At 45.3% G+C, this 25,753-nt stretch overlaps 6 protein-coding genes across 6 annotated transcripts; 3 read left to right on the forward strand and 3 right to left on the reverse strand.

The window, feature by feature from the left end:
- Window positions 1-1,612: 1,612 nt before the first annotated feature.
- On the reverse strand, window positions 1,613-3,113 carry PtA15_4A185 (uncharacterized protein; the record flags this gene model as incomplete). The annotated part of the gene is made up of 5 exons (XM_053168043.1): window positions 1,613-1,818; window positions 1,913-2,219; window positions 2,299-2,401; window positions 2,516-2,617; window positions 2,722-3,113. 5 exons carry the CDS (start codon window positions 3,111-3,113, stop codon window positions 1,613-1,615), a joined length of 1,110 nt encoding a protein of 369 aa, XP_053019292.1.
- Window positions 3,114-6,936: 3,823 nt separating this feature from the next.
- PtA15_4A186 (uncharacterized protein) lies at window positions 6,937-7,545 on the reverse strand (the record flags this gene model as incomplete). Its single annotated transcript, XM_053168044.1, has 1 exon — window positions 6,937-7,545. One exon carries the CDS (start codon window positions 7,543-7,545, stop codon window positions 6,937-6,939), a length of 609 nt encoding a protein of 202 aa, XP_053019293.1.
- Window positions 7,546-7,795: 250 nt separating this feature from the next.
- Window positions 7,796-9,895, forward strand: PtA15_4A187 (uncharacterized protein; the record flags this gene model as incomplete). Its single annotated transcript, XM_053168045.1, has 6 exons — window positions 7,796-7,884; window positions 7,954-8,034; window positions 8,136-8,395; window positions 8,484-8,887; window positions 8,996-9,622; window positions 9,707-9,895. 6 exons carry the CDS (start codon window positions 7,796-7,798, stop codon window positions 9,893-9,895), a joined length of 1,650 nt encoding a protein of 549 aa, XP_053019294.1.
- Window positions 9,896-19,317: 9,422 nt separating this feature from the next.
- Window positions 19,318-19,644, reverse strand: PtA15_4A188 (uncharacterized protein; the record flags this gene model as incomplete). Its single annotated transcript, XM_053168046.1, has 1 exon — window positions 19,318-19,644. One exon carries the CDS (start codon window positions 19,642-19,644, stop codon window positions 19,318-19,320), a length of 327 nt encoding a protein of 108 aa, XP_053019295.1.
- A 1,659-nt stretch (window positions 19,645-21,303) lies between these two features.
- PtA15_4A189 (uncharacterized protein) lies at window positions 21,304-22,033 on the forward strand (the record flags this gene model as incomplete). Its single annotated transcript, XM_053168047.1, has 4 exons — window positions 21,304-21,543; window positions 21,666-21,691; window positions 21,799-21,892; window positions 22,001-22,033. The coding sequence occupies 4 exons, from the start codon at window positions 21,304-21,306 to the stop codon at window positions 22,031-22,033; spliced, it is 393 nt and encodes a 130-aa protein (XP_053019296.1).
- A 168-nt stretch (window positions 22,034-22,201) lies between these two features.
- PtA15_4A190 (uncharacterized protein) lies at window positions 22,202-24,201 on the forward strand (the record flags this gene model as incomplete). Its single annotated transcript, XM_053168049.1, has 9 exons — window positions 22,202-22,507; window positions 22,637-22,675; window positions 22,802-22,885; window positions 22,981-23,149; window positions 23,261-23,447; window positions 23,553-23,579; window positions 23,690-23,768; window positions 23,854-24,019; window positions 24,092-24,201. 9 exons carry the CDS (start codon window positions 22,202-22,204, stop codon window positions 24,199-24,201), a joined length of 1,167 nt encoding a protein of 388 aa, XP_053019297.1.
- Between the last annotated feature and the right edge of the window lie 1,552 nt (window positions 24,202-25,753).

Consider the following 25,753-nt stretch of genomic DNA (forward strand, 5'->3'; position numbering starts at 1 on the left):
CATTATGTAAGGTTTGATATCTCCGTTGATGTGCCCTCACTGAGTCTTATTGCTATAGTTCCCGATACCTATTTACATACGTGGATACCGACTAGGGCCTGACTCAACTGGAGCGTGGTGCAGGATCGAAGCAAAGAATGAGCGGGCAATCTCTTTCGTCGAGTGTCGTTTGGAAGAAGGATGTGGAGCTGAACTCTCCCTCATACTCTCAACCGCTAGGGGCAACTGATACGTTACACGTACTTGCACACATCTTACTAGGCCGTCGTCCTCTTTCATCACAGCTATTTCTTCCAAAGATGCCTTCCTCCTAATCACTTTTTCATAACCACACTCCTTATCTCCCGCTTGAACGACTTGCGGGCGGCTATTCGTGCTGCAGCCGCATTTTTTGCCCAGAAATCAAATCACAATCTTTACATCCACTCATCTTACATAAGTATCTAGCTTTTCCCTAGAATTTCAATCTATTCCATCTTTAGATCATCGCCACGAGATAGACAATATCAGCGCCAAGTGCAAGCAGGCTATATTCCTTTTGAAAAGGTACTTGGGTCACTTGCCATTCGATCCTCAAATTTCTTTTTTCATTTAACTCATCTGAAGACATCGATTTTCGACTTGGAGCCGACACTCTGGAGCTGAGCAAAATAAAATTTCTTTAAAAAGGACGATACGTACGCTTAGGAATCCCCACAGTTTCATCCGGATCGAGGGCCAAATATTTGATAACAACGGCTCAAAATCACCATGAAAGCTACATTTTTCTTTTCGATTGGCGTTGCAATGGTACTATTGAGCTTTCTGGATCTGTGTGACGCCCGGCCGCTTATAATTGATCCGATGGCAGACGTGATAGCCGCAGGTCGTCTTGCGCAAGCGGGCAGTCGTATAACCCTTGGTAATATTTCTTATGAGCAGTTCTACAAAGCCATGACACTTGAGAAAGAAGAAGAAATGAAGGAAATGGACATATACGATCATAAATTTACCCGGGTGACTCCTACTGAGCAACAAAACTCATCAATCAGCTAAATATAATACCCAATGGACGTCAAAGAAGTACATCATGTGCGGGTCGACTCAATGTTTCCTTCATTCCCTAAAAATGGACCTTCTTATGCTTGGTGTTTTCAATTGTGAATGCAAAATTGAAAGAAATCAGTTCTCTCATGCTTCCGAAGCCTCGGTGTTGGTTTCTCTTATTCTATGTTGGATTATTGTGTTTTTTCTATCACCAGAGATATAATGCTTTCCTTTAATTCTGCTAGCTTTGCGCGTTGATAACCACGAATATCATTGCTCTTAAACCAATCAATTTTCACGCTTGAGCTGTGAGCAGGATCACTCCGGTTTCTCTCAAAATTAGCTAGTGAGAGGATCTATTAAAAAGCTTTATGTGTCTTCACCTGAGGGGGTTCTGTGACACTCAATTGTCAGGGCGGCTATCACAATTTTTGACTTATTTTCTTACGAGATTGTTGCTGACACGGGTCTCGTTTGAGTCACGTTGACTTCAATCCAAGAAAGAGCGGCATTAGGATGCTTGATTGCACCGGTGTGGTGCATCAAAAGAAAGGATAAATAAGTGTTTCTTGTAAGATAAAAATGGTTATCCGGTTTGGAAGGTATTTGTCGAAGTACCAAGTCCGAAAGCTTGATCAATTTCTGCGAATGGATCACGAACAGATCCGGTTTGATGCCTCCAAATGTCTCGGTATTCCTCTTTCAGAAGGGTTAAAGCCGCATCCAACTGAGCTACTTTGTCGGCCAGAGCCATGAATGTAGAATATTGAGCCTTTAAAGCGGGTACGATGGCTGAAGAGAAATAGAATCGAAATTAGAATTTCAACCAAGACGTTGGGTAAGCAAAACACAACTCGTATCATTCGGGAATCGAAATAACACCAACACGCAGGGCTAGGTCGATCAAAAAGTCCTTTCAATTGTAATTCGACGTAATCAATAGTTTGCCGATAACGTTTCATCCGTTCCTCCATGTCGGCCGCTTTTTGGGAGAAAAACTCAAACTGAAACTTCAAAGGATTTGGTAACGATTCTCCAGTATTGTGGGCACCAGCAGTCATGCGTTGAGAATGATGGGCGTCCACAATTGCCGCCAGGTTAAGCAAATCAGCCACTTCTCCATCGATAGATTGTCGAATTGAATCAAGTAACTTTGCCGAATTTTTCACGGAGGCGGAAGTGACATGCATTTCCTATCAGGCATTCCCGAATTTGAAACAACTTAGTAAATATTTGTTCAGTAAGCTCAAAGGAATGTGCCACTGGACTTACCGATGTAACTTGACGCAGTAGTGAGGTTCCCTCCGTTATTTCGGTCCCTAGCTGCATTGCTTTTAGAGTATCTGAGTGACGACATTGCGATTGGATCATAGCACTAGAAAGATTGAATACAATAATAATTGAGTTTGATTAGCGACACCCGCCAATGCTTACAGAGGCTGGGAATCCATACATGCTAAAAAATGTAATGTGCTAAGGGAAATCATACTCTAGCGCTTCCAGTTGCTTTTTCGCATCTTCAGGTAGGTCATTGAAGCGCGTAGTGCGCGTGAACACCGGGTTGCTCTGAGATACGCCATTGCCGACTCCACTGATAACCAGAAATTAATCGAGTGGATCAGCATGATTTTACTCATCATTATAGCACCTGAGCGATAGGGACAAAGGGGAAGATCGGGAAGAATTCAACTCAACGATGGTGCAGGTGTAACAGGGACACTAGATGCCTTGGTACCAAACGGGTTACCAGTCGCGTTAGTGTTAGTGTTATTCGATCCAAACAAGTTAGTGGATGATGTATTTTGATTCGAAGCCCCGAAGAGATTAGTTCCTGTCTGTTGGCCAGTTGCTGGTTGGTTAGAGCTACCGAACAGTCCCGTTTGGGGAGTAGAAGTGGTCGTTGTCGACGATCCAAACAAGTTTCCAGTGGTTTGAGGTGTCGAAGTGGTTGTAGACGCGCCGAACAGCCCTCCAGATGTAGTTGAAGAGGTTCCGAAGATGTTGCCCGAGTTTTGCGGCTTGATCGCACCGAAGAGACCACCTGAAGATGGGGCGGCTGAAGTGGATGAGTTTAACGCTCCAAACATGTTGTCAATGGCCGATGCTGCGAAATTTCAATGGAGATCGCCGGCGGGATGAGGGATGAAGTGCTGCGGCGAGGAAGAGGGGTGTAAATTGTCTTTGGGCCTTAAAGCTAACTTAACACAAGTCCCGTCGTTTCAGAGGGCAAGCGGCAACTCGCAGCTAGCTAGCGCCAAGCTCAACCGCAGCGGCCTGAGCTGAGCCTCAGTCAAGATTCAAGAAGCTCTGATTTCAGCTCATGTGACGCCCGAGCCGGGTTGAAAAATGCGTGTTGTCAAAGTCACCGATGCTACAGCCAAGACAACACGGATTTCCTTGAGATCATGTTCACGATGATGCATTTGTTGCTTCAATCCGAGTTTTGGGACCCGCTCCCGAGCACTGGAGTACCCCAATTTGTAACCGAGTGAGCGGGACAGGCTCATGAGCCGGATGTATGTTGCTGGCTCCAGTGCAAAGCTTGTTTCCAGCGTGTTACAGATTTGCTCGAAACCTCAACCGCTGGAGAAGACTTCAAGCTGTGCTTTTTGAGTCATTTGGTCGACATGTTTGGTATCGTAGGCGTGATTCTTTCGTCACTTCACAACATCCAGTGACGCTACCACAGTCCACTGCTGCCCCACACCTGATTATAAATCGATCTATCGTGTTTAAAAAGGGAGCTTTTGTGGATTCTCTCAAGTCCCCAACCATCCGATTCATCGCAACATTTATATCCTGGAAAAACCGTCCTGAATACTTTGTTCTCATAAGCGTATGCAATTTCGCTGTTAATTGACCATTACTGTATTCACAACCAACTCTCTATACCTGAAGGCTGCATCAGACCTGCCCTTTAGCACCATTTGTGCAGACTTCGATTGAATAATAATCGGCTCTTTCTCTTCGACGGTTTAATACTCACCTGGCTGTGAGGATATCCAATCGTAAACTTGCTCATCAAGGTATGTTTAATATTTCGCAATCGTTTCTCGGTCTTCATACCGTCCACAATTGCTTGTTTTTCATGCCACATGGGCCACCCCGATGTATCGGCTTTGGCTCAAGCCTCAAATTATATCCATGATCCCAAGCAAGGATTGCCAAGCACTGATGATATTTTGATTTGTTGATTGCTAACTTAATTTCCCTATTGTCTGTCAGACACACGCTTTCCTGGCGCTCATTTATCTGCAGTGCACTTGAATTGATCCCCGTGTATCACCAAGCCATACTATTCTCAACATTTTGACTAGCGCAAACAATTCCTTGGCTGTACCCAGACAGACTCCCACATTTGTGAGTTTCCACGCATTCCATCCAGCAATCCTCTAAATATCAATCTTCCAATTGCCTGAGAGACAAGCTTAACATTGGTACTCTGCTTTATGTGATGGGATTAGTAGCCGTAACTGCATTAGGTTTGTTTTTAAATTTGCATGTGAAGCCGCGGTTGACATGATTCAAGGACAATTGCACTAAGACGATAACTTTTCGTTCATACAAATATTTTAGACATCAGAAAAACAACAAACATGGTTCATATTCAAGCACTTAACATGGCCTATGGTATCAAACTATGGCACTTGGCTGTCATTTTGCTATTAATATCACTATATAGTATTAGCCCAGTCAAATCCGAAATAGCTCCCGAACCAAACACTTCCCAAGGAATATCAAACCCCGAAACTCTGGCACTCAGGCGAAGATCTCCATCTCCAAGAGGAAAAAAAGGGGGATGTGGAAAAAATAAAGTTCGCAAAGGTGGGAAATGTGTTGCATGCCCAGGTAACACAAAGAAGCAAGGAAATAAATGTGTTCCAAAATGAAAATCTAAAAGAAACAGACATACACAAGGACCACGTGTTGCCAATTGAATCCAAGAAGTTAGATACCATTTCACTCACTTGGTCCAGTGAAATATTGTATATGGAAACATCCCTAATTGCATACATTTTTTGTGATGAAGATGATGCAATGCTGTATGTGCAAACATAGTCTTCCTAAAACTAACATTTCTTATCAAGGGGTACTCAAAATATATTCCTTCAATTTTTTCTGTTTAGGCCTGCAACATCCATTTATCATCATATGTATCATAAGTTTCATGCTTGAAACAGGGGCAGACAGACTATTGTCAATAAATATGTTATATATTCAAGTTTCATTTTCCTTGAGAAATACAAGGCAAGGCAGTCAGTTGTTGTATGTATAATCCAGATTCAATTTTGATATGAAGTGGTCTGAAAAGAAAAGACCATCCAACTACTCCTTTGAGAGTTTGAGTCTTTCTGATTGTAGACCTCACTTGGGAAGGTCAACCATACATCTATTACGCTAAATTCAATCAGCAGGGTGAATAGTTTTGGTGATAAAGCTGGAGTTAATTGAAAAATTCCCATCATACATATCTATAAGGGAAAATGTGATTCCAATAGATGTCAGAATATTTTTGGCTTTGAACCCCTACCTTACAAAATGGTCTCTTGTAGACTTGCAAGTTGTACTAGATTCACAGTTTGGAACTACAACCAGTGCTGGGCCATCAGCAGTTACTGGAAAGGATGAGTGTGTTGTGCACTGTCTGAAAGGTGGTCTGGGTAGAGATATGTGTTAAGATTTCAGCTCTTGACTGAGAGGCAAGTTGGGAGGTGATGGAGTTGATGACCAAGGAGCTTTGCTGAAGATGGTTGACACAGGTGGGGCTTGTGTGATGTTGCTCAGACTTGATGCTCTATTTCAAATGTGAGGAGCAAACTTAAGAAGACAACTAGAGAGCCCCCTCAACAAGATCCAAAGGGGGCCTAGACAAATGACAGGACATGAAGGAACAGGTGACAGGACAGGACAGGACAAGACAGGTAACAGCACAGAACAGGGGACAGGACAGAACAGGGGACAGGACAGAACAGGGGACAGGACAGAACAGGGTACTGGACAGGTAACTGAACAGGTGACATGGACAGGAAAGGACAGGGAACAGGATAGGACAGGGAGCCGGAAAGAGACTGTGAGCGGAGGCAGAAACTAGAATTCTGACAATATGAGCATTGGTTGAATAGCAGAAATGGGGGGGCGGGGGGGGGGCTTATGTAGGAGACAACAGGAGTTAGATGCCCGTTGGCGATGGTTTGTGGATAAAGATCTGAGCACAAAGGATTGGAAGAAGGGAGTCAGATTATGTGATCTAAAAGGATTCAGGGAAAGGGATTGGTGTGAGGATGTGACTTTGGAAGGAATCCAAAGTCCCGCGAGCACGCTGGGATCAATAAGAATTAATATCAGAATTTTGATGACTGATCTCAGACAAAGTCTAATTTCAAACTGAACTTAAACTTTGGGGTTGTGATGTCTCATGGGAGTACAGGTCATCCTACACCTACGTGCACTATGTACAACTGAGAAAAGAAGGAATGACTAAACCAGATAAAAGAAAAACAGAAACAACCCTCCATATACAAGATCCAGATGGTAGTTAGGCGGGTTTGACCATGGGCCACCTCCGGGCTACCGTTGCACCATTTAGGCTTTGATCAGGACCGAGAAAAGTCAAGAAAGCCACATTTGGTGAGAGGATCGGCACAGATGAGGGGCCCATTCAAAACATGTTTCAAATAAACTTGCGAGGGAGGAGCATGACTGGGCGGGCTGCGGGATGGCTGAGTCTAGCACTTCGTAATGACTGCTCCGTGTCCCTCTATATATCTGGCTGAGTAGGATGGCTTGCAATTTCGCACTAGATCAAAGCTGGGATCTGCGAAGATATAAATCATTACATCATGAATTAGGAGTGTGGCAGTGAAAATGGAAGCATGCATAAGCTAGTAATCAAAACGTGGCTGGCTCGTCTTATCTCTTGACATAATTGCGAGAACTCCGGGGATAATTTTTTCTTGTGAGAGACGCAGGCTTTGGGTTATTTTGTAGTGAGGACTGAAGGGTGTGAGCGAGGTTAAGAGGGATCTGATCAGTCTCTAACTTTTCGTGATGGACCCAGCCATCTGGGCTATGAGCGGCGGCGGCTGATATTTGAGTTTTCTTGACAGCGTCTTGAGTCGGTTCCCATTTTGACTTGAGAATTCTTCTGACGGCTTCGGGGCTGATTTTGAATTTCTCGGAGAGGACCGGCAGGGAGAATTGATGTGGATCGGTTCGATGTAGCGTGCGCAAGAGGGCCATGGACGGGCGCGAGATCTTCTTAGGCGGATTCCAGCCTTCGGGGAAGTTTCGACGAAGTGCTTCCTTGTGGACCAGCCAGCGTGGCTTATCTTCGTCCCTTTTCACTCGCCCATGTTCCGAAGCTGGCGGTTGCGCGCCTTTTTCCGACACGGTTTGCGAGTACGATGGGCCGGCCTGGGGGTCTTGGGCAGCCGAGGCGGGAGCCGATCTGATTACACGTTGGCGGCGAGCGAAGGAGCCAGCAAGACTGACGGATCGATGAATCGTGCTGCTGTGCATTTCCAGTCTGAATCTTGAAGGTCGTTTTCTTCGATGTTGATGAGGGGGGTTGGGTCTGGTTGCGTTTGCAGGGGTACGGTATCTAGGGGGTGGCCCCGCGGGGGTGTACCGCAGATAGTGAATACATGCAATATCTCATCGCAAGCCACCCCTCGATCATCGGAACACCAGAACACCAGCCAACGGTCAACCCACCTCCAACCAAATAATACGCACCAAGAACCTCGACATAGCACACCCAGTCTGCAGGATGTCTCTACGAATGCCCAAGGCGGATAACATGCCACTCTTCAAGAGTGGCTACACCTTCGCTTCCGGGATTGAGGAGGCCGTTTTGAGGTAAGCAAGAAGCTGACCCACCGATCGTCACTACACACACGCACTGATCAGATGGCCTTAATTTATCAGAAACATCCAAGCGGTTTCTGAGCTCTCGGACCTCGTCAGAACCTCTTTTGGACCCCAAGGACGCAATAAAATGGTAATCAAGTAAGTCCTCCCCGAAATAATCGGGTTTCTGTATGATAAATTATTACGCCAGAAAACAATCAAGACACGAACGAACTCTAATATGAACACAACGAAACAAGCCACCTCGAAAAGCTTTTTGTCACCTCAGATGCAGCAACCATCCTTCGGGAAATGGAAGTTGTTCACCCAGCGGCCAAAGTGCTTATTATGGCCTCTCAACAACAAGAGGCTGAGATCGGCGATCGCACGAATCTGGTATTGATGTTTGCGGGCGAATTGTTGAAGAAGGCTGAATCGCTTTTGATGATGGGTCTCCACCCTAGTGAGATTGTCTTGGGATACGAATTGGCGCGCGACAGGGCCGAGGAAGAGATCGAAAGTAAGATACATCGGCTGATGTACTTTGAACTTTTTGTTCATCATAAACCATACTAAATCACGCTTTTCCTTTCCGCTGCACAACTTAGCAATGGCATGTGATACCCTCCCATCTCCTCTGACAAAGGAGTCACTCGCAACCGCCCTTCGAACACCTCTAGCATCCAAACAGTTCGGAAACGAAGATTTCCTCGCCTCACTCGTCTCAGAAGCCTGTCTATCAGTCATGCCCTCTGAACCAACGCTCTTCAATGTCGATAACGTAAGGGTAGTCAAGATTCTTGGTTCCGGATTGTCTTCCTCCAAAGTTATCAAGGGTATGGTCTTTGGTCGGGAGCCAGAGGGGGTCGTCAAGAACGCCACCAAGGCTAAAGTGGCTGTTTTCACTTGCGGAATCGACATCGCTCAAACTGAGACCAAAGGAACCGTATTGCTGAGGAACTCTGAAGAACTATTGGACTTTTCAAGGAGTGAAGAAGTTTTAATGGAAAAGGTAAGCCATCCGACAGCTAAAAGGCATCTCTGTTATCCCTCTCATACACATTGTCTTGTCCCGTCTTATTTCAGACTATTAACTGATTTGTATACCGGCTTGAACCAGATCTTTAAAGAGATTGCGGATTCAGGCATTTCGGTTATTGTAGCGGGATCAAGCCTGGGCGAATTAGCGTTACATTATTTGAACCGATACAACATCGCAGTGATCAAAGTCTTGTCGAAGTTTGACCTCCGTCGCCTGTGTCGAGTAGTTGGAGCAACACCATTGGCACGGTTGGGGGCGCCGACACCGGAAGAGGCAGGCTACGTTGACGTATTCGAGACGATTGAGGTGGGAGGTGATCGAGTGACGGTGTTCAGACAGGACGACGAGACAAAGACACGGACGTCGACGATCGTCCTAAGAGGGGCCACGACGAGCTCACTAGATGACGTCGAGCGGGCAATCGACGACGGGGTGAACGTGATCAAGGGGCTACTGAAGGACTCTCGACTCTGCCCCGGTGCGGGGGCCACGGAGATCGAACTGGCCAGTCGGATTCTCGAATACGGTGAAAAGACTCCAGGCCTCAGCCAGCACTCTATCAAAAAGTTCTCGGAAGCTTTGGAAGTCATCCCTCGCACCCTGGCTGAGAATGCTGGGCTAGATTCCACTGAGGTTCTTACCCGACTGTATGCGGTTCATCAATCAAAAGATTCCAACAGTGCCTACATGGGAGTAGATATCCAGGTATGCTTTCCATTTGTCTTTTCCCTCACATGGTGATCTATTGACTGATTTTCCCGCCCCCCTTCCTCGTCTTTTACCAATTAGTGTGAAAGCTCAGATGGGGTGGTTGATGCAAAGGAGACGAAAATTCTTGACTTGCTCTCAGGAACTTCATGGGCCATCCGCTTCGCATCCGAAGCAGCCATGTCGATTCTTCGAGTGGACTCGATCATCATGTCTAAAGCGGCCGGGATCGTCCCTCCTAAACAAAACCCTGATTGGGACCAAGATTGATCAGATCATGTACACTTGTGTTTCTACTTGTCTCTTACCCCTGACTCGTTTCTTATTATTCTTGGTGATTCAACTGATTTGAACAATTTTAGAATTCTTTTAGCCGTCTCCTGTCTTTTTCGTTACATAAGTCAATGAGTCAGTGTTGTCTGACTCTCTGAGTCCATCTCCCCATCTCAATCCGACATTACCAGGCTCTTCTGTTGTTGGCTCACACTCGGTTTTAGGTTCAAAAAATACAAGAAAAAATATGGGGAGGCCTCCCCCTAGGAAGCCATCCTTCTTGGTCATCTCATGGACCAGCTCACTTAGCCTCAAGTGTGTTTGTGTAGCCTGTACAGAGCGAAAAGTGAAAAGTTTCACAAACAGACTTCTGCTGCCTACTGTTCAGTGTTATGTGATTTTGGTTGTAATTCCCTCCTTTGGAGTTGCTTCACAGCCGGATCACATACCTCTGATCTGCCACAGCTGAGATGATTGGAGAGGCAGGACTAAGGGACCTTCAGCAAATTTGGGTTGCTTCCCTCTCTCTCAACCCATTTCCTGACTTTGAGGACTCCCTAGATGCCATGAGGCAGAAATTTGTTTTTCCGGCTGTGGAACTTCTCAGCCAATGAACAGGGTATGAGGGGATAAAATAACCACAATAAGGTACAGAGTACAGAGTGAGTTATAATTTGAATGCTAAGCTATCTTCCCTCTAATCTAAAGCACTTTGGGGAGTAACACCAAGAATAATAAGATATGAGGCTTGCTTTCTTCTTTCTTAGTGATTATATTTCTACTGGGCTCTAAGACTCAAGGCAAAATGCCTAATGGCAAGGTGGAATTGGGGGAAGCAGAATAATCTTTCTGCTGTGAAAGCAACCAAAATGAATAATACTAGATGCTAACTTTCTGTTTGTGAGAATTCTAAACCTCTTGTCTGCTCACAGTCTCTCATCTCTTTTTAAAACTTTCCATCACTCTGTGTGATGTCTATTTTATGTTCCATCTCAAGTGAGATGTCTTTCCATCCCAAATGGGATGTCTTTCCATCTCAAGTGAGATGTATCTTTTCCATTGCAAGTGAGATGTATCTTTTCCATCACAAGTGTGATGTCTAACTTAACTAGAGATGGCCCCGGCGAACCCGTTGCGGGTACCTGCTATCCGCTGGCGGGTACCCGCCAAGGCCGTCGGGTACCTGCCAACGGGTGCGGGTGTGGGTGCATGTGTGGGTGCGGATGTCTAGGATTCTGGGAAAATTCCAGCGGGTACCCGGGTACTTTTACGCCACACCCGCCCAGATATGTAAGCCGTGGTGGCCCACAGCTGCGCAGCACAGTATCTCCGGCCCGGCCCTCCCGTCCTCTCCGCCGCTGCCCTCCTCCCTGTCGGTCCCTCCCCCCTGCACTGCCCCCCCATTCTGTACCGACTAACAATGACACGACCCCGTAAAAGGCTCTGAAGTCGGGCGGAAATAGAAGGCAACACCGAACCCAAACAAACCAATGAACAGGAAGACCAGGACGATGTGGACTCCTCAGCCACCCCAAGTAGCACACAGGTTGGAGCTGGAACGACAGATGAGCAGCGTCTAGGTGATTTCCTTTCTTTTTTTCCTTGTGGTGTATTTCACTGATAAAAATTCATATTTTGAATGTGTAGAACACGCGCAGAAACTTGCATTCAACCAAGTTAGTTCTGCGTATGCCTCTTACGAGCCGCCCACTATGTCCAATCAGCTAGATAAGTTCCAACGCCGTATGATTGCGTGGAAATGTAAGATGTGAGTATCATTTCTTTGAGAAGATTTAAGAAACAAGATCATGATATCCTAAACTATTCCCATTAAAATATTTCTAGATGTGCTAAAAATATCAATTGGCCGGCATACAACTCTTCATGCAGTAATCTTCTCACGCATGCAGGTCGATGCCTGAGGAAGCAGCAAAAGCCCCCAGATAACAAGAATCTCGCAACACTTGGTGTAACTGGAACCGGTGATATTGACCCGCGGGAGGCAAGTCGCATGAGTTTTTTCATTCTCTGCATTTCATTGTTCTCATCTGCCTGACCTACTCCCTCTAGGTCTTGCAAAGGTGTGCTCTTTGGTGTGCCGAGGGAGCACAACCTTTCTCGGCCTTGGAAGAAGCAAGCCTCAAGAGAGTTCTGCATCTGATCATCCTGAAACATCTTCCAACTCAAAAGATGGTCTCGAAAGCAATTCATATGCTCTACCTTTCTACGCAGGAGCACCTTTGCAAGGAATTGCGGGTGAGTCAGCAATTTTTTTATTCCTATATTTCGACTTCAAATGTTGACCAAAAGCACCTCAAACCCCTGCCATCCATAATTTATTCAGGTCCACAAGGGAGCACTTTACCTGGGTGTTGATGCATGGCAGACCCCAAATGGATTTGACATCATTGGAGCAGTGGTTTACCGGCTTTTGGACAACAGCGCAGGCACAGTCAAGTTGCATGCAATGCCCTTGGACTTTGTCCAGCTTAAAGAAAGTCATACCGGCGAATACTTGGCGCGTATGGTCCAATACATTGTAGAGAAGTTTCAATTGAAAAACCGAGTAAGTTTCCTTTTTATTTTTCTCTTATATCGTTGGAAATGATAAATGATTCAACCAATCGCTCTCATTAGATATGCGGGATTGTTTCCAACAATGCGGCAAACAATGGGAAGATGGTCGCCGAGTTGGAGAAGCTTGGTTGGAAGCGGTTCAAAGGTGAGCCGCAGTGGATAAGGTGCTTTGCACATATCCTGAACCTTATTGTCAAGGCGATTCTTCGACCATTCTCACGTGACAAAAAAGCCAATGGTCAAGCTTTCGAGGATGAGGATTCTGATGAGGAGAAAGAAGCGCAGGATCTCATTGAAGGGTGAGATTATTTTTCACATTCACACTGGCTCTTAGCTGCCAAGCGAGTTCGGACCAAAGTCTGATTAAAGCTTTTGTACTTCAATCGAAGAAGAAGTTCTCACCAATGTTCTTGAGAAGTCCAATGGCGAATTACAAGAAGATGATGATCTTACTCTGGCTGATATCAATGATCTTGAAGACGAAAAAGATGACGATGTTTATACTTCCTACTCGTGTTGTTGATCCCTTGCAAAGGTTGTTTTTTCACCCTATTCCTTTAAACCTTTAATCCATTAACACTCATTGTTTATTTTTCATCTTCTTCAGTTTCGCACTATTGCCACCAAGTTGAAGAAATCCCCAAACTCCAAGGCCCAATTTATTGCGCTTTGTCAAGAAAATCAATGCGAGAGGCCTCATAACGTCGAACGCGACGTCCCGACTCGTTGGAACTCGACATACTTGCAGCTTTCAAGCATCATCAGATGCGAGAAGGCCATGTAAGACTATTTGCCTGATGATTCGGTCAGGGATGAACAAAACTGACATGTTTTATTTTCAAGTATTATGTGGCAGCGTGATAAGAGGTTTGGCACAACCCGCAGCATCCATGTGAGCCAGGAAGACTTCGACTTGGCCGCGGACCTTGTGCAGGTTCTGAAACCGTTTTACGACATAACCCTTCAACTATCCACATCTGGCTCAGCTCGGGTCGCCGAAGTGGTTGTCATGATTGATCAAATCACCGCGAACCTTTCAGCCGTGATCACAAACAAGAACCAATCTTATCCTCCTGCATTACAAAATGCATGCCGCGCTGGGCTTAAAATTACAAACAAGTACTATTCACTTACAGACTGCTCACCGATTTACCAAATATCAATGGGTGAGTTTCTGACTAATTCTAAGTAAAATTTTGGTAATCAAAAATTATTAATTTGATGCTTTCAGTGCTCCATCCCTTGTTCAAGGACAAGTACTTCAAGCTGGCCAAATGGCCTCAATCATGGATTGATGAGGCAATCCGCCTTACTCGCGAGATGTACGAGAAGTGGTATAAGCCTAGAAACCTGGATTCAGGCCCCAGACCGGCAAAGGTCAGCTTTCTACTTATTTTTCTCACTCCAACCCACTAAGCTGATCAAAGGATGCTGCAGCCACAAAGCGGTGTTCTGGCAGGGCTCAGCGCAGCTGCTGTAGCCAGATCCGCTGAATCGCTTTCGGATCCCGTGGACATATGGCTCTCTGGCGGCCTGTATTTAGAAGATGGCGAGCCAATCAATGCCCTCAAGTGGTGGACCAACCAGAAACGGAGTGGAAACGATCACAATGGTATCTTACAGATGGCTCTTGATGTCCTCAGCTGCCCAGGTAAGATTTTGCTATTATTCAAATGTATCACAACAAAAATTTGAATTTTTTTCTTTTGTTTTTCATACAGCAACAACAGTTGATGTAGAGCTGACGTTCAGCTTTGGCCGAGACTATGTCTCCACCAGGAGACATAAACTCCATCCAAAATCTGTAAGTAGAGGAATGGCATTGGCGTTCTACTCAAAGAACGACAAAATAAAACGTCTGGTGCTCCACCAATACATGGAAAAAAAGAAGGATAAGAGGAGGAGTACTTCAAAGGATACCAGTGCCCCTGAGGGCAATGTGGTGACGGTGGAGTGAACATCTGCCACCCTGCCGTCACCAAGTTAAGTATTATGATGAAATTATAAAATCATGTTGCTGTCTGACTGCGCTTTGAGTAGCGGGTACCCGCCCAGGGCGGCGGGTACCCGCCCGCGGGTGCGGGTGTGGGTGCGGATGTGAGGATTGGGTCAAAACAGGCCGCGGGTACCCGGGTGTGTCGGAGCCATCTCCAAACTTAACTAAGCACCTCCCAAGGGAGGCCAAAGGTCTTCCTCTGGGAGGGACTTATGCCTTATTGGTGAAATTTGTAAATATTTGTGCCCCCACCTTTGGACTTAGTTAAGTTTGGTGTGATGTGTGCTGTCCATCTCAAGTGAGATGTCTCCTTCCTGTTTTCTTTCAATCAATCTAGGCCCTCTTTGGATCTTGCAAGGGGGCTCTCTAGTTGTCTCTATGTATGTCTGCTCCTGTTATTTGAAATATGATCATTGAGTCAGAGCTTCTTCCAACCTTGCCACCCTTGGCAGCTCTTTGGTCCTATCATTGGTCTCTTCCAGTTCAGGATAGCCCCCCCCCCCCTTTTTGCATCCTTTTCTCTGAGCTTAATTTTGACACTGTTGCCTTCCAAGACCAAGAATAATGATTCTTTATATAGAAGAGCTTCTAAGAACATAATGGGGTAAATTTACCAATCAAAAGGCCTTGGGGATAAATTGATTGGTAAATATTATGTATGTTGGGGAAGTCGTTTTCTTGAGGCTACTTGTCAGAATAATGTTAGGGCTAATTATTTTGCTGGGAACAGCCTGTTTTGTGTCAGATGTGAAAAGAAAGAACACAAGTATGAGCTGATAATTCACATTTCAATGACTCTGGAGATGTGTTTGAAATCATGAAAAATATAAGCTGTGCATCAATATTGTTGCACCATAGCAATAAAATATATAAATGTAAATATTAAAGTCACACATTTATCAGAGTAGAGCAAAAATGTGAACTAGGATAACTTAATATTTAACTTCTGATTCTGGGTTCATAATAAATCAATTTCTACATATAATGTAAGGATGGCTATTGGGCGGGCTCGGGCCGTCCGCGGGCCGGCCCGCGCTAGCCCGTGAAGTTAGCGGACAGGCCGGGCCGGGCCAGTGCAGCCAAGAACGCAGCCCGGCCCAAACCCGTTTACTAAACGGGCGGGTGGCGGGCAGCCCGCGGGCAGCCCGCGGGCTTACAATTTGCGGGCAGCCCACGGGCAGCCTGCGGGCAGCCCACGGGCAGCCTGCGGGCCGCCCGCTATTTCACCAGTCAGACTCAGGTTGCATTACAACCCTTCACCGATTACAACATATGAAAATAAAAAAGAAATTTAAGATGATTCCTTCGCCCTGGCTGCTTTGATCCAGTCTTGAGTGCACAACAATGCGTCGACCGTTTTGTCATTAAGCCGCATCTGATAATCGTCCAGCACACGCCCACTCGTTGAGAAAGCCGACTCTGATGCCACAGATGTCATGGGAATCATGAGCATTATTCTTGCAAACTGGGACAATGAAGGGAATCGAGCCGCATTTCCCTCCCACCAGCCAAGAATATTGAACTGATCGTCCTCGCTATTGGGGTCACAGACAACGTTCCGTTCTTCTAGATACAAATCCAATTCGGCTCCGGGCGCGTTGAGTTGATGTCCAGACATGGTACCGGCCATGTATTCGTTGAACCCGGATAGATCTTTGTCGATCTTTTTAACCTTGGCCGTTGAGGCGGGTTGAGTGGATCGTTCGGCAACAGGTGATTGAGGGGGTACATATTGGTTCCAAAGCGATAGGATGGAAGACCTAACCTTTGCTGTGAAGGAATCAACCTCAGATGTTGGGAGGTGGGATTGCTGCTCAAGGCTGTAGCGAAGATAACGAATCTTATATCGTGGGTCTAGAATCAGTCCGATCGCCGCAAGCTCCTTTGATGAATCCCAGTACTTGTGAAACTTCTCGAGCATCGGCTTGACCATGTCATGGAGGCGAGTTTCTATTTCACTAGGGCAGGTGCGAGGTTCGGCATAGTGGGCTAGTTGCTTCTGAATGGCGGTCATTGCGCGGTAGGCATGGTTGATGGTTGGATACTGTGTTCCACTTAAGACAAGGGTGGCTGAGAGAAAATATATCAGTAGATGTTTGATGGATGCTCACAGTAAGATTCAAATAAGCTTGCCTTGGTAGAAAGGCTCGAGGAAATCTTGGATGACGCCGAGTTCCTCCCATTGTGCTTCGCTTGGGCAAGTTTCAAATTTGTTGTCTTCAAGATCGATTTGCTGGAAGGCCAACTTACATGGCATTGATGACTCAATCATTAAGAAGGTCGCGTTCCATCGGGTCGGTACATCCTTGGATGGGTGTTTCATGTCTTCGGCTAGATTCACAGAAACAAGAGCCTTGTTGAAGGCATCCATCCGAGACAAAGATCCGTGTATGTACTGAACACTATTTCGGAGTGACTCGACTGCGGGACCTACAACCTTGAGACCATCCTTGACCACTAGGTTGATGACATGCGCCATACATCGGACATGGAAGTATGGCGACGTCGTAGGAGTTGAGCTAGCAACCGAGCGATCCTTTATCAATTGCTGTAGCCGGGTCATAGCTGCCGTGTTGTTGACAGCATTGTCAAGGGTAACGAAAGCGACTTTGTTCAAGCTCTTCCAATCGTTGAGAACTTGACATATTCGCTCCGAGATCGCATGGCCAGTGTGCGGAGGCGGGAGGGGCCGGAAGCTGATGATCTTCTTGTTCAGTTCCCACTTGTTGATGTAGTGGGCCGTTATTACCATGTAGCCAGTCAGATCGGAGGCTGTCCACATGTCAGTGGTTAAGGAGATCATCTTCGCTTTTGCCATCATTGCCATTTCGCCTTGCTTCATGTGATTGTAGATAGCCATACAATCACTCCGCACTGCCTTTCGTCGGGGCATGGTGAAGTTGGGCTGGGCTGACTCCATAAACTCTCGGAATCCCGGATGATCGGCCATCGCGAACGGGTATTCATGCTCAATAATTGCTTTTGCAAATTTCTCTCGAGTTTTTTCTTGAGAGAAGATCCAAACACGGTTTCTGGTGGTTTGGGAGGAGCTGGTGAAACCGAGAAGTCCTTGTCTGGGTTGAACGAGAGCCCCGCTGTCTGTGATACAGCGATCAGAATGTCGTCGGAGATGGTTCGTTCCTGCCGATGATGTAGCCGAGAGTTTGAGGTTGCAGTAGTTGCATATTGCCTTCGATACACCTCCTGATGATTGCAATATCAAAATTCAAAAGATCCGAGTCAGTTATATCTATACTTATAGAAACTAAGAGGGATAAGAACAGGACGGCCCACCTTCTTCAATCTTCTTGAAATGGTCCCACACCTTGCTGGTGAGTTTACGCTTTTTGAACAAGCTCCCTTCGGCGGTTTCTTGTGATTCACTCAAACTGTCGGCGGGGGCTGGTGTCTGGGGGGCTGAAGCCTCAGTTCTAGGTGGCTGCCTATCGATCTCCTGCTGCGTAGTCGATGGAGTTTCTGGTTCCGATCTCTCGGCGACGCGGATATCGTCAGTTTTGCCTTCTTCCTCGGACGAACCAGGGTGTGCGCGTGTCTTTCTCTTTGCCATTGTGGCCCGTGGGGGTGAGTTGGTCACCGGTTGACTGTCGATGGCTAGTTCGTAGTTGGCTGAGGTGGCACTGCAGCTGCCAGCGGCAGCCAGTCCCGCTTCGGAGAACACCGGTCCCCCGACCGGGGGCGGCCCACGGGCGCCCGCGGGCCGCCCGCGAGCCGCCCGTTTGCTAAACGGGTCGGACGGGCCGGGCCGATTTTAAATTATTATCTGAAATGTGTGTCCGAACCCGGCCCAAACCCGCGCGGGTTCGGGCGGCCCATTGGCCGGCCCGCCCTATAGCCATCCTTAATATAATGGATTCAATTTATGGAGTATGGTTTTGATTGGTCTTACCATGGCACAAGTGTTTGAGATAATCATCACATAGGATAACTTGACTCAACTCAAGCTTCAACTGAAACCAGTCCATTGTAGATCTGCAGGGGTGAAAAATTTAACATATTCTGGCACTGTGCACATGGAGGAAGGAGATAATTCATCCATACTACATAACCGGAAGGATGTCCAATGAAACATGGATAGAAACTTTGATGTATATATGGCAGCTTGAGCACCTTCAATTACAGGGAGTCATGGGGCATCATTTTAAAGTTAGATACCTTATCTTCAATTTCTTTTATTATTCAGTGGTAATACTCATTCAAACAGTAATTCAGTCATTTTCAATCCTATTTTAACACATTTCCTTCCTGGTGTAGGGGTTTAGTTCCAAGTGATTGGAGAAAATAATCTGATATTTCCTTGTAAGGTAATAATTGTGATTATACAAAGATCTTTTATTCACACATAGCTAGAAATCTACTGAGCAATATTAGTGGTATTTGAAATTGAATCGTAACTTCATAAACATAAATTCATGAAGGGATTTTGGCTGGTATAATGGATTCATATCCCTGTCAAATTACCTTATTATTTTCTTTTTGTAATTTTGAAGACCACTATTCATAGCAAGAAGAAAGAAAAGTGTCATATCATTGTCTGGTTGCTGAATTTCATTGACTTGTCCTTGGCGTAAGGTTATAGGATTAGCTGTGACCTCAATCATAAAACAGGCTACAAGGAATCTGAAAGGGCAAATATCTTCACTGGTGATATTTGCGGGGAAAACTCGCAAGTGATGAAAATGTGACAGCTTGGTCTGAAAATCAACCATAAATTTATAGAGAAACAAATGATTATTAGTGAAAAATTGTAATCAAGGACAAGTTTCAATGACATCAAAGTCCAAGTTCCATTCAATTCCATTGCTAGTGATCCAAACGGCAGTTTGAACTATTTGTTTTTCTTGACACAGTTTCCTGCTTTATTGCGTTTTTGGTTCTGCTTGCATTTATTGACACATTTCCCTTTAACGCGCTCCTTCCCATTTGCACACCCTCCGGCTTGGGGAAGCGGAGATCTACGCTTGAGTGACAAGCCAAAGTTTGAGTTGTTGGCTGATCTTTTTGGACTTTCCGTAATAACCCTCCCTTGATCTTGCGGCAGAATGCTGTCTTCGCAAAGAGCTGGACATGCTCCTAGTAATATAAATAGCAAGAAGGCAGAAAAGTGCCATATCTTGATGCCATAGAATAAGCCGCCTGCTTTCATTTGAACCATGGTTACTGCGTAGATGAGGGCTAAACACTTCTGATAATAGCACTAGAATCAAAATCTTAGGGAAATTGTTTATCATAAATCCAAATTGGCTTGGATTCATACAAAAAAAGGAACAAACCAGATGTGAAAAATTGTTTGGACCACAGTCAAAGTCGGGTAATGAACGCGGATTGAGTACGTGTCGGGAAGGCTCGCGGCAGGGAGCCTTTCTAGCTTTCTGAGAGATCGTGAGAAGAGAGTGATTAATTTCGATATCAATACATACCACCGTATGACATGATGAAAAATAAATAGGGAGTAATGAAGATTAAAAAAAGGAAGATATCAAACATACCTAGGATTAATGAAGAATGCAGATTCCAGATCAAGCGCACAGTGGATGAACTCACAACCAGGTGAGTGTCAATACGGGGAGTAGAGAGCGCCGAGAAGTGTTGAGTCAAGATATGACCGGTACTTGATGGCAGTTAAAAGCTACGATGAGTTTATGTATTATGGTAATAAGGAAACTACCAAGAAGTTAGCCAGGATAGAGTCGGATCAGAATTTGGTAGGAAACTCGGGATGCCCGACAGAAGCTTCCATTTTATAAGCGATGAGTGAATCGCTATCCAGATTTGAGACTACAACCGACTTCCTCACTTGTCGCTGTACGTCGCGAAGCAAGCGCAAGCTTGTTCTCGAATCTGCTGAGGAATCATTAGATTTTGATACTAATTCATGGTGACAAAGTGAACCCCAAAAGTTGAAATTCATGCTTACCCTTAGACTAGTAGCTAAGCTAAGTCTAAGATCACGAGTTTATCTGTTGATAACTTGATATGTTCCATCAGCGTGAGCTGCTATTTCGTTAGAATTTAAACAACACGGCACTCGGGCAAATTTCGAGAATGCAATAAGTTGACAACAGTTACTAATAGCAGCAACATAGCTCCCAGCGCAATGCTTGTGTCGGAGGGTGGCCATGCGCAACTTTAACTCGGGAATCGGGTTCTAGAGCCCTCGCAAGTATGTAGCCTGACAATAAATGGGTGAAGACCGAGTGCCTGTGCAACGTTTATTGAACAGGCGGGGCAACCCTGTCGCGACGAGGGTCACTCCGGTGCGTTGGACGGAGAGGCTGTACCTCGACAACCTAACTTAATCAAGTCCCTCTATTGGAGGGGGGACGGCGTCCCGCAGGGACCCGCCCTCCTTCGGAGGTCGCTTCGCTCCCCCGAGGAGGGAATTAGCCAAGTTAGCTCGACAACACACGACGAAGCTGCTGCATCCAGAGCGCGCTTGACCAAAACAGTAGCTTGGAGTGACAACTGGCGACACACTCACCCGCAAACTTAAATACCCTTCCTTCTGAGGTGGCCTGCGGGGCCTTCTACTATAAGAATTTGTTGCTGTGTCTAGTGCTGTTGGTCGTTGATACATAAGGTTGACCAGAAGTTGAAGACTTTTGGGTCGCAGTTGATGTGCGCATTCATCTCCAGCCATTAGTCGACGGCAAGAGTTGCATGCAGTTATTTCACCGGGGGCCGCGGGAGCGTCGTGCCAAGTGAGTTTGCCCATGTACGTGAGGGCTAAAAATTATTTTGTAAAATAAAATCGCTGCATCCCAAGCTTCACATTCACACCCGCCTGGTCACGGCCCGGCTTCAAGCCTGGGGCATGTTTGACCAGACCCAGAAAACCATCTCAAGGCTGGTGGCTGAAGGCTTCTCAAGGCTAACGTTAAGTTCAAGCGGCCAAGGCTTCACCCACCAGTCAACATGTAACATTTTTTCTCACGCAGAAGCGCACTCATCTGCTCTCGTTTGTTATCAGGCTGAAGTTGAAATAGCATGGAATCCCAGGGAGCACATAGGAGCACATACCGGTGCATTCAAACCCATAAACTCATATCCTCGGGTTTGTGGCTCCTTCATTACTCTCTGTCTACCATCGGAAAAAAATCAAACCTTGATTTTATGGACAACTAGCGAGAACAGGATAAGTATACTCCTTCGCACCGGTCCCCCCGTTAACGTCAGGTCTTTCGTTCGTTTTGCTCCCAAAGGTTAGTTCAACCCTGAGTCTGACCATTCTCATTATTTTGGCGGTCGTCTCGCATAACCCCTCCGCTCGGTCGACGTTCATTTACTAACCTTCAAAATTGGAACTTAGTTATCCCTACACCATCACCGCTGTTTCCAGACCTCTAGGTAGTAGACATCATCCAGACTCCGTAGCTAACCTCACAGCCTCACACATACCTGAAGTACGTCTGCTACGAATTATAAATGTGTCTCACCCGCTCTTCGTCTATTGAAAGCTAATCTTGTTCTGTCTGTGCCCGGCGTTTGAACTCCTCCCGGCGGCCAAGCAGTTGGCCTCCTTGTCGTCTGTTTATCTTCTGTAGTATTTTGCACCCGGATCAACTTAGTTCCTGGCCCTTAAGCTTCATCTCGTCAAGTGTTTTCGTTGGATTCATAAACTTGAACGAGCTTGGCAGGCTGGCCCCTCAATAACCTGCGAAACCTAGTTCAAAAAACCAATCATCGACAAATCAACATTCGAGCTTGGCAAGATGCTACCACACTCGTTGGATGAAGACCAAAAATCCGAAGAGACTTTTACCCATCAACTTACCCACGTTTTGACCTCAGAGGAATGCAATTCTTCATGGGATAAAATACAGAATACTGCAAGAAGGACAATGCTCATCACAAGTCCTCAACGCTCAAACCCTCGGTTTCGAACCTTTCTTTTAATCAGCTTACTTGTATCGCAATCATTTGGTGTTATCGGTTTCTTCACTTCAGTGTTTATATCATTGGGGCCATACGTTTCCTCTGGTCATGACCGCGGCTACCAAGCTATGCTGGGATATCTGGTGGGTAGTTTTCATATGTATATCATTTTGTCTAATGTTCAATTTTGGATGTTTTGGTTTGTACTCCATTAACAACGTGTAATGCTTTTTTAACTTGATCTGTAATGTTGAAACACCAAAAATTCACAGGTGATCTTTACCATTGCAACCGTTTTCGAAGTTTACATCGTTAGTAGCATATTTTGTTTCCTTATTGTTCTGCTAAAGTCCTCATAATCCCGCAATTACAAGACACTCGGATTATCATCATATAATTGTCTTTACTGAGTCCATTTTACATTGCGTTTCTGACAGGCTATCGACTCCCTTCTTAGCCAAAACGCGCCTCAATTGTTTGCGCTCTGTTTATTTGAAGGCTCCATGACTGGTTTTGGTGCAGTTGAGTAGAGCACATATTGTTCCGACAACGTATCAGAAAAAAACAACCTCTAATACCGTGTGCTGGAACCTCCTTTTGGTTAATTGATTTGTAGATGCTCCCACATCAAATTCATAAAGCCCTTAAAGCCGATGAAAAATTCAACAGCATCCCACCCGCTCTGATGAAGTCCATTGACTGGCGATTATACTCGGTCCCGGCAATTATCGGCGTGACTACTCTGATTATGACATGGCTTACATGGCACTTTTCTCAAGAGTTTGGTAAGTGGAATGCGGTCCACGCGTCACATCAACAATCCATACACTTACAGATGCCTCCTGGTGAGAGCAAACCACCGTTTCTAATGGATGGTTTTTATCAATTTCGACCAGGCTGGCACGCTTTCAAGAAACTGGGAGCCAACATCGCACTGAGAAGAGCGATGAGAGTCAAATCGATTTTCTACATGTTACAAAAGTTCAATTTCTTCTTTTTGATAGGATTTTGTGTCTTGATCGTTCAGATGAGAAAGCAGAGTCAACAGAGTCTAGAGACACTGGACGTCATCTTACCTTCCTTGTCAGTGACCTCACTTAACCTTTCATCGCTTCTATTAAAAGACTCAGGCAGTCAAAGTTTTGTGATTATTTGGCTGAATGTCTCTCTTTGCTTATTTTCTTCCAGAGCGTTAGTCGCTACCTGTCTTGTTCAGTAAGTCCGACAACATTTTTTTTTTTTTCAAATTCTGACTCTGGTACTGATGTATGAATGCTTAATGTTTTTGTTGAACTTCGGCACTTCTGTCATCAAATTGCTCACAGACTTTTTGCAAGTATTGCGGTCGAACTGGAACTACGTTTTTTCATCTTCCTGTACGGAATGTTTTGGTCTGCGGCCATGGTGCGATCCAAGTAACGATTCAGTATAAGAATCGAAACGTATCTAATCAATCTTCTCTCTCATTACTCATGCCCTGAACGACCAGCTATTCATGGGATATGAAATTATCGAGATCCATCCGCTATCGGAAGCTACCGATTCTCAACATTCATTAATATTATTTTCGTCATTGACGATTTTGCTGTTGTTCTCGACGGGAATTATGTCGATATTTTGCTTTATGAATTTCAACAAAGGGCTCAAAGGGGCAGGTCAGTAAAAAACAAAGCTGTCCATTTTCAATTAGAATCGAAAAGCTCATTTTTTGTGGTTCGATTTTACAGAAGATTCATACATTGTAGGGCTTTTTCACAAAAAAGCAAGTTTCCAAACTAGTGCTCCACACTCGATTGAATCAAGGTACAAGCTCGAGCTACGGGCCGTTCTAGATTAAACAAAAAAAGACGTTATCACCATTGGAATACCCATTTACCCGTCATTTTGTTTTGCTTTAATCTTTGACTCTTCACTGATGTGTGAAGTTTGGCTGCCCAACTCCAATGTCATCCAACCATTTGTCCAAAAACACGTTGATTCTTATGTATCCATTCTTCATGGCTTTCTTTTTGTCCAAAACTTGTATTCAAAATGGATGAACACTGTTGCTATAGCTTCATGGCCAGATTTGATGTGAAACAAGCTGAAAAGGCAAACTTGTTTTCCAAGCCCAGTTGGCAGTTGGTATGGATCTTTTTGGAACCACTTCAAACATGTTGGCTTCAGTCTGGATGATGCAATTTTCTTTGCTTGGTGCAATTTTTTTTGGCAATTTTCTTGGGCCTGAACCCCACCCTGTTGTGACCTGGGTCACTGTTATGAGTGGGAATTTCCCTATGTATCTGCAGTTAACTTCAAGAGGCTGGAGGTCCAGACAGCTTCCTTGTCCTGCAATCTACCATACTCCAGAGCCCCATACCCCAGACTCCATTTTCTCTCCTCAGAACAGACCTTAATAGTCATGGTCTTGTTTGGCTGCCACTCTCTGCTGCGGAGGAGGCTACAGTCTCCTCTACCAGGGGCTCAGTCAAGCATCATCATTGTCATTACCATTTTATTGTTACCACTACCAGTTATTCCCAAGCCAAAATCTCCACAAACCCTTCTACATCATGACTGGATGTCCAGCTTGGCCCAAATAATTTGTAGCACCATGTACACAATCAAACATAAAATTATTTTTGTTCTGCTTGTACACCGGGGGGGAAAATAAATTACCCCTAGACAACAGATGAAATAAGGCTAAGTCCAATGAGCTACCCATCAATTACATCTCTGATTGTGTTTGCAGCCCACTTTAGGGCAGAAATGTGAAATTGTGGTCTGGTGATAGTAGAATCAATTCACAGCAAGAACAGCACTATAGACATTTTTATTCAATGTCACCCATCATCTAGTGACTATTTGATGTTTATTTTTACTGGCACTGCTGTCTTGTCACTTAGCTAATACCTGCCTCCTAGTCCCACCCACAGAGTGGTAAAACACTTTTTGCACTGTGCCAACCAGAGGGAGGGACTTAAGGCCATATGGACCCTAAGGGTCACCAAGAGGTACCCAATGGACGGTACCCGGCACCCACCTAGGGCAACGGGTACCTATCTACAGGTGCCGTGTCCGGGTCTGGGTGTCAGATTTTGGCTAAAAAACCACCAGGTTCCCGGGTACCCATGGGGAGTACCCGCCACTTAGGTGTAGCTTGTGCCGCAGCACTGATATCCAGGGAGTACATACATACACCACGGGTGCACCAAAAGTTTTTGGTGTGGTTATCAAAACCAAATTGATTGGATAGTGGTTGTCAGAACCAAATTGGTCTGAATCTGGTTTGTGGACAAATTCCGTTGCCAAAAAGGTCCCAAAAACCGTACCATGAGAGAAGGAGCATCCAAATGGTTTCCAAAACCATTTCAAATGGTTCTGGAAATATTTTTCAAACCAAATTGGTT

The sequence above is a fragment of the Puccinia triticina genome, chromosome 4A (assembly GCF_026914185.1).
Source record: "Puccinia triticina chromosome 4A, complete sequence".
NCBI classification, from domain to species: Eukaryota; Fungi; Basidiomycota; class Pucciniomycetes; order Pucciniales; family Pucciniaceae; genus Puccinia; species Puccinia triticina.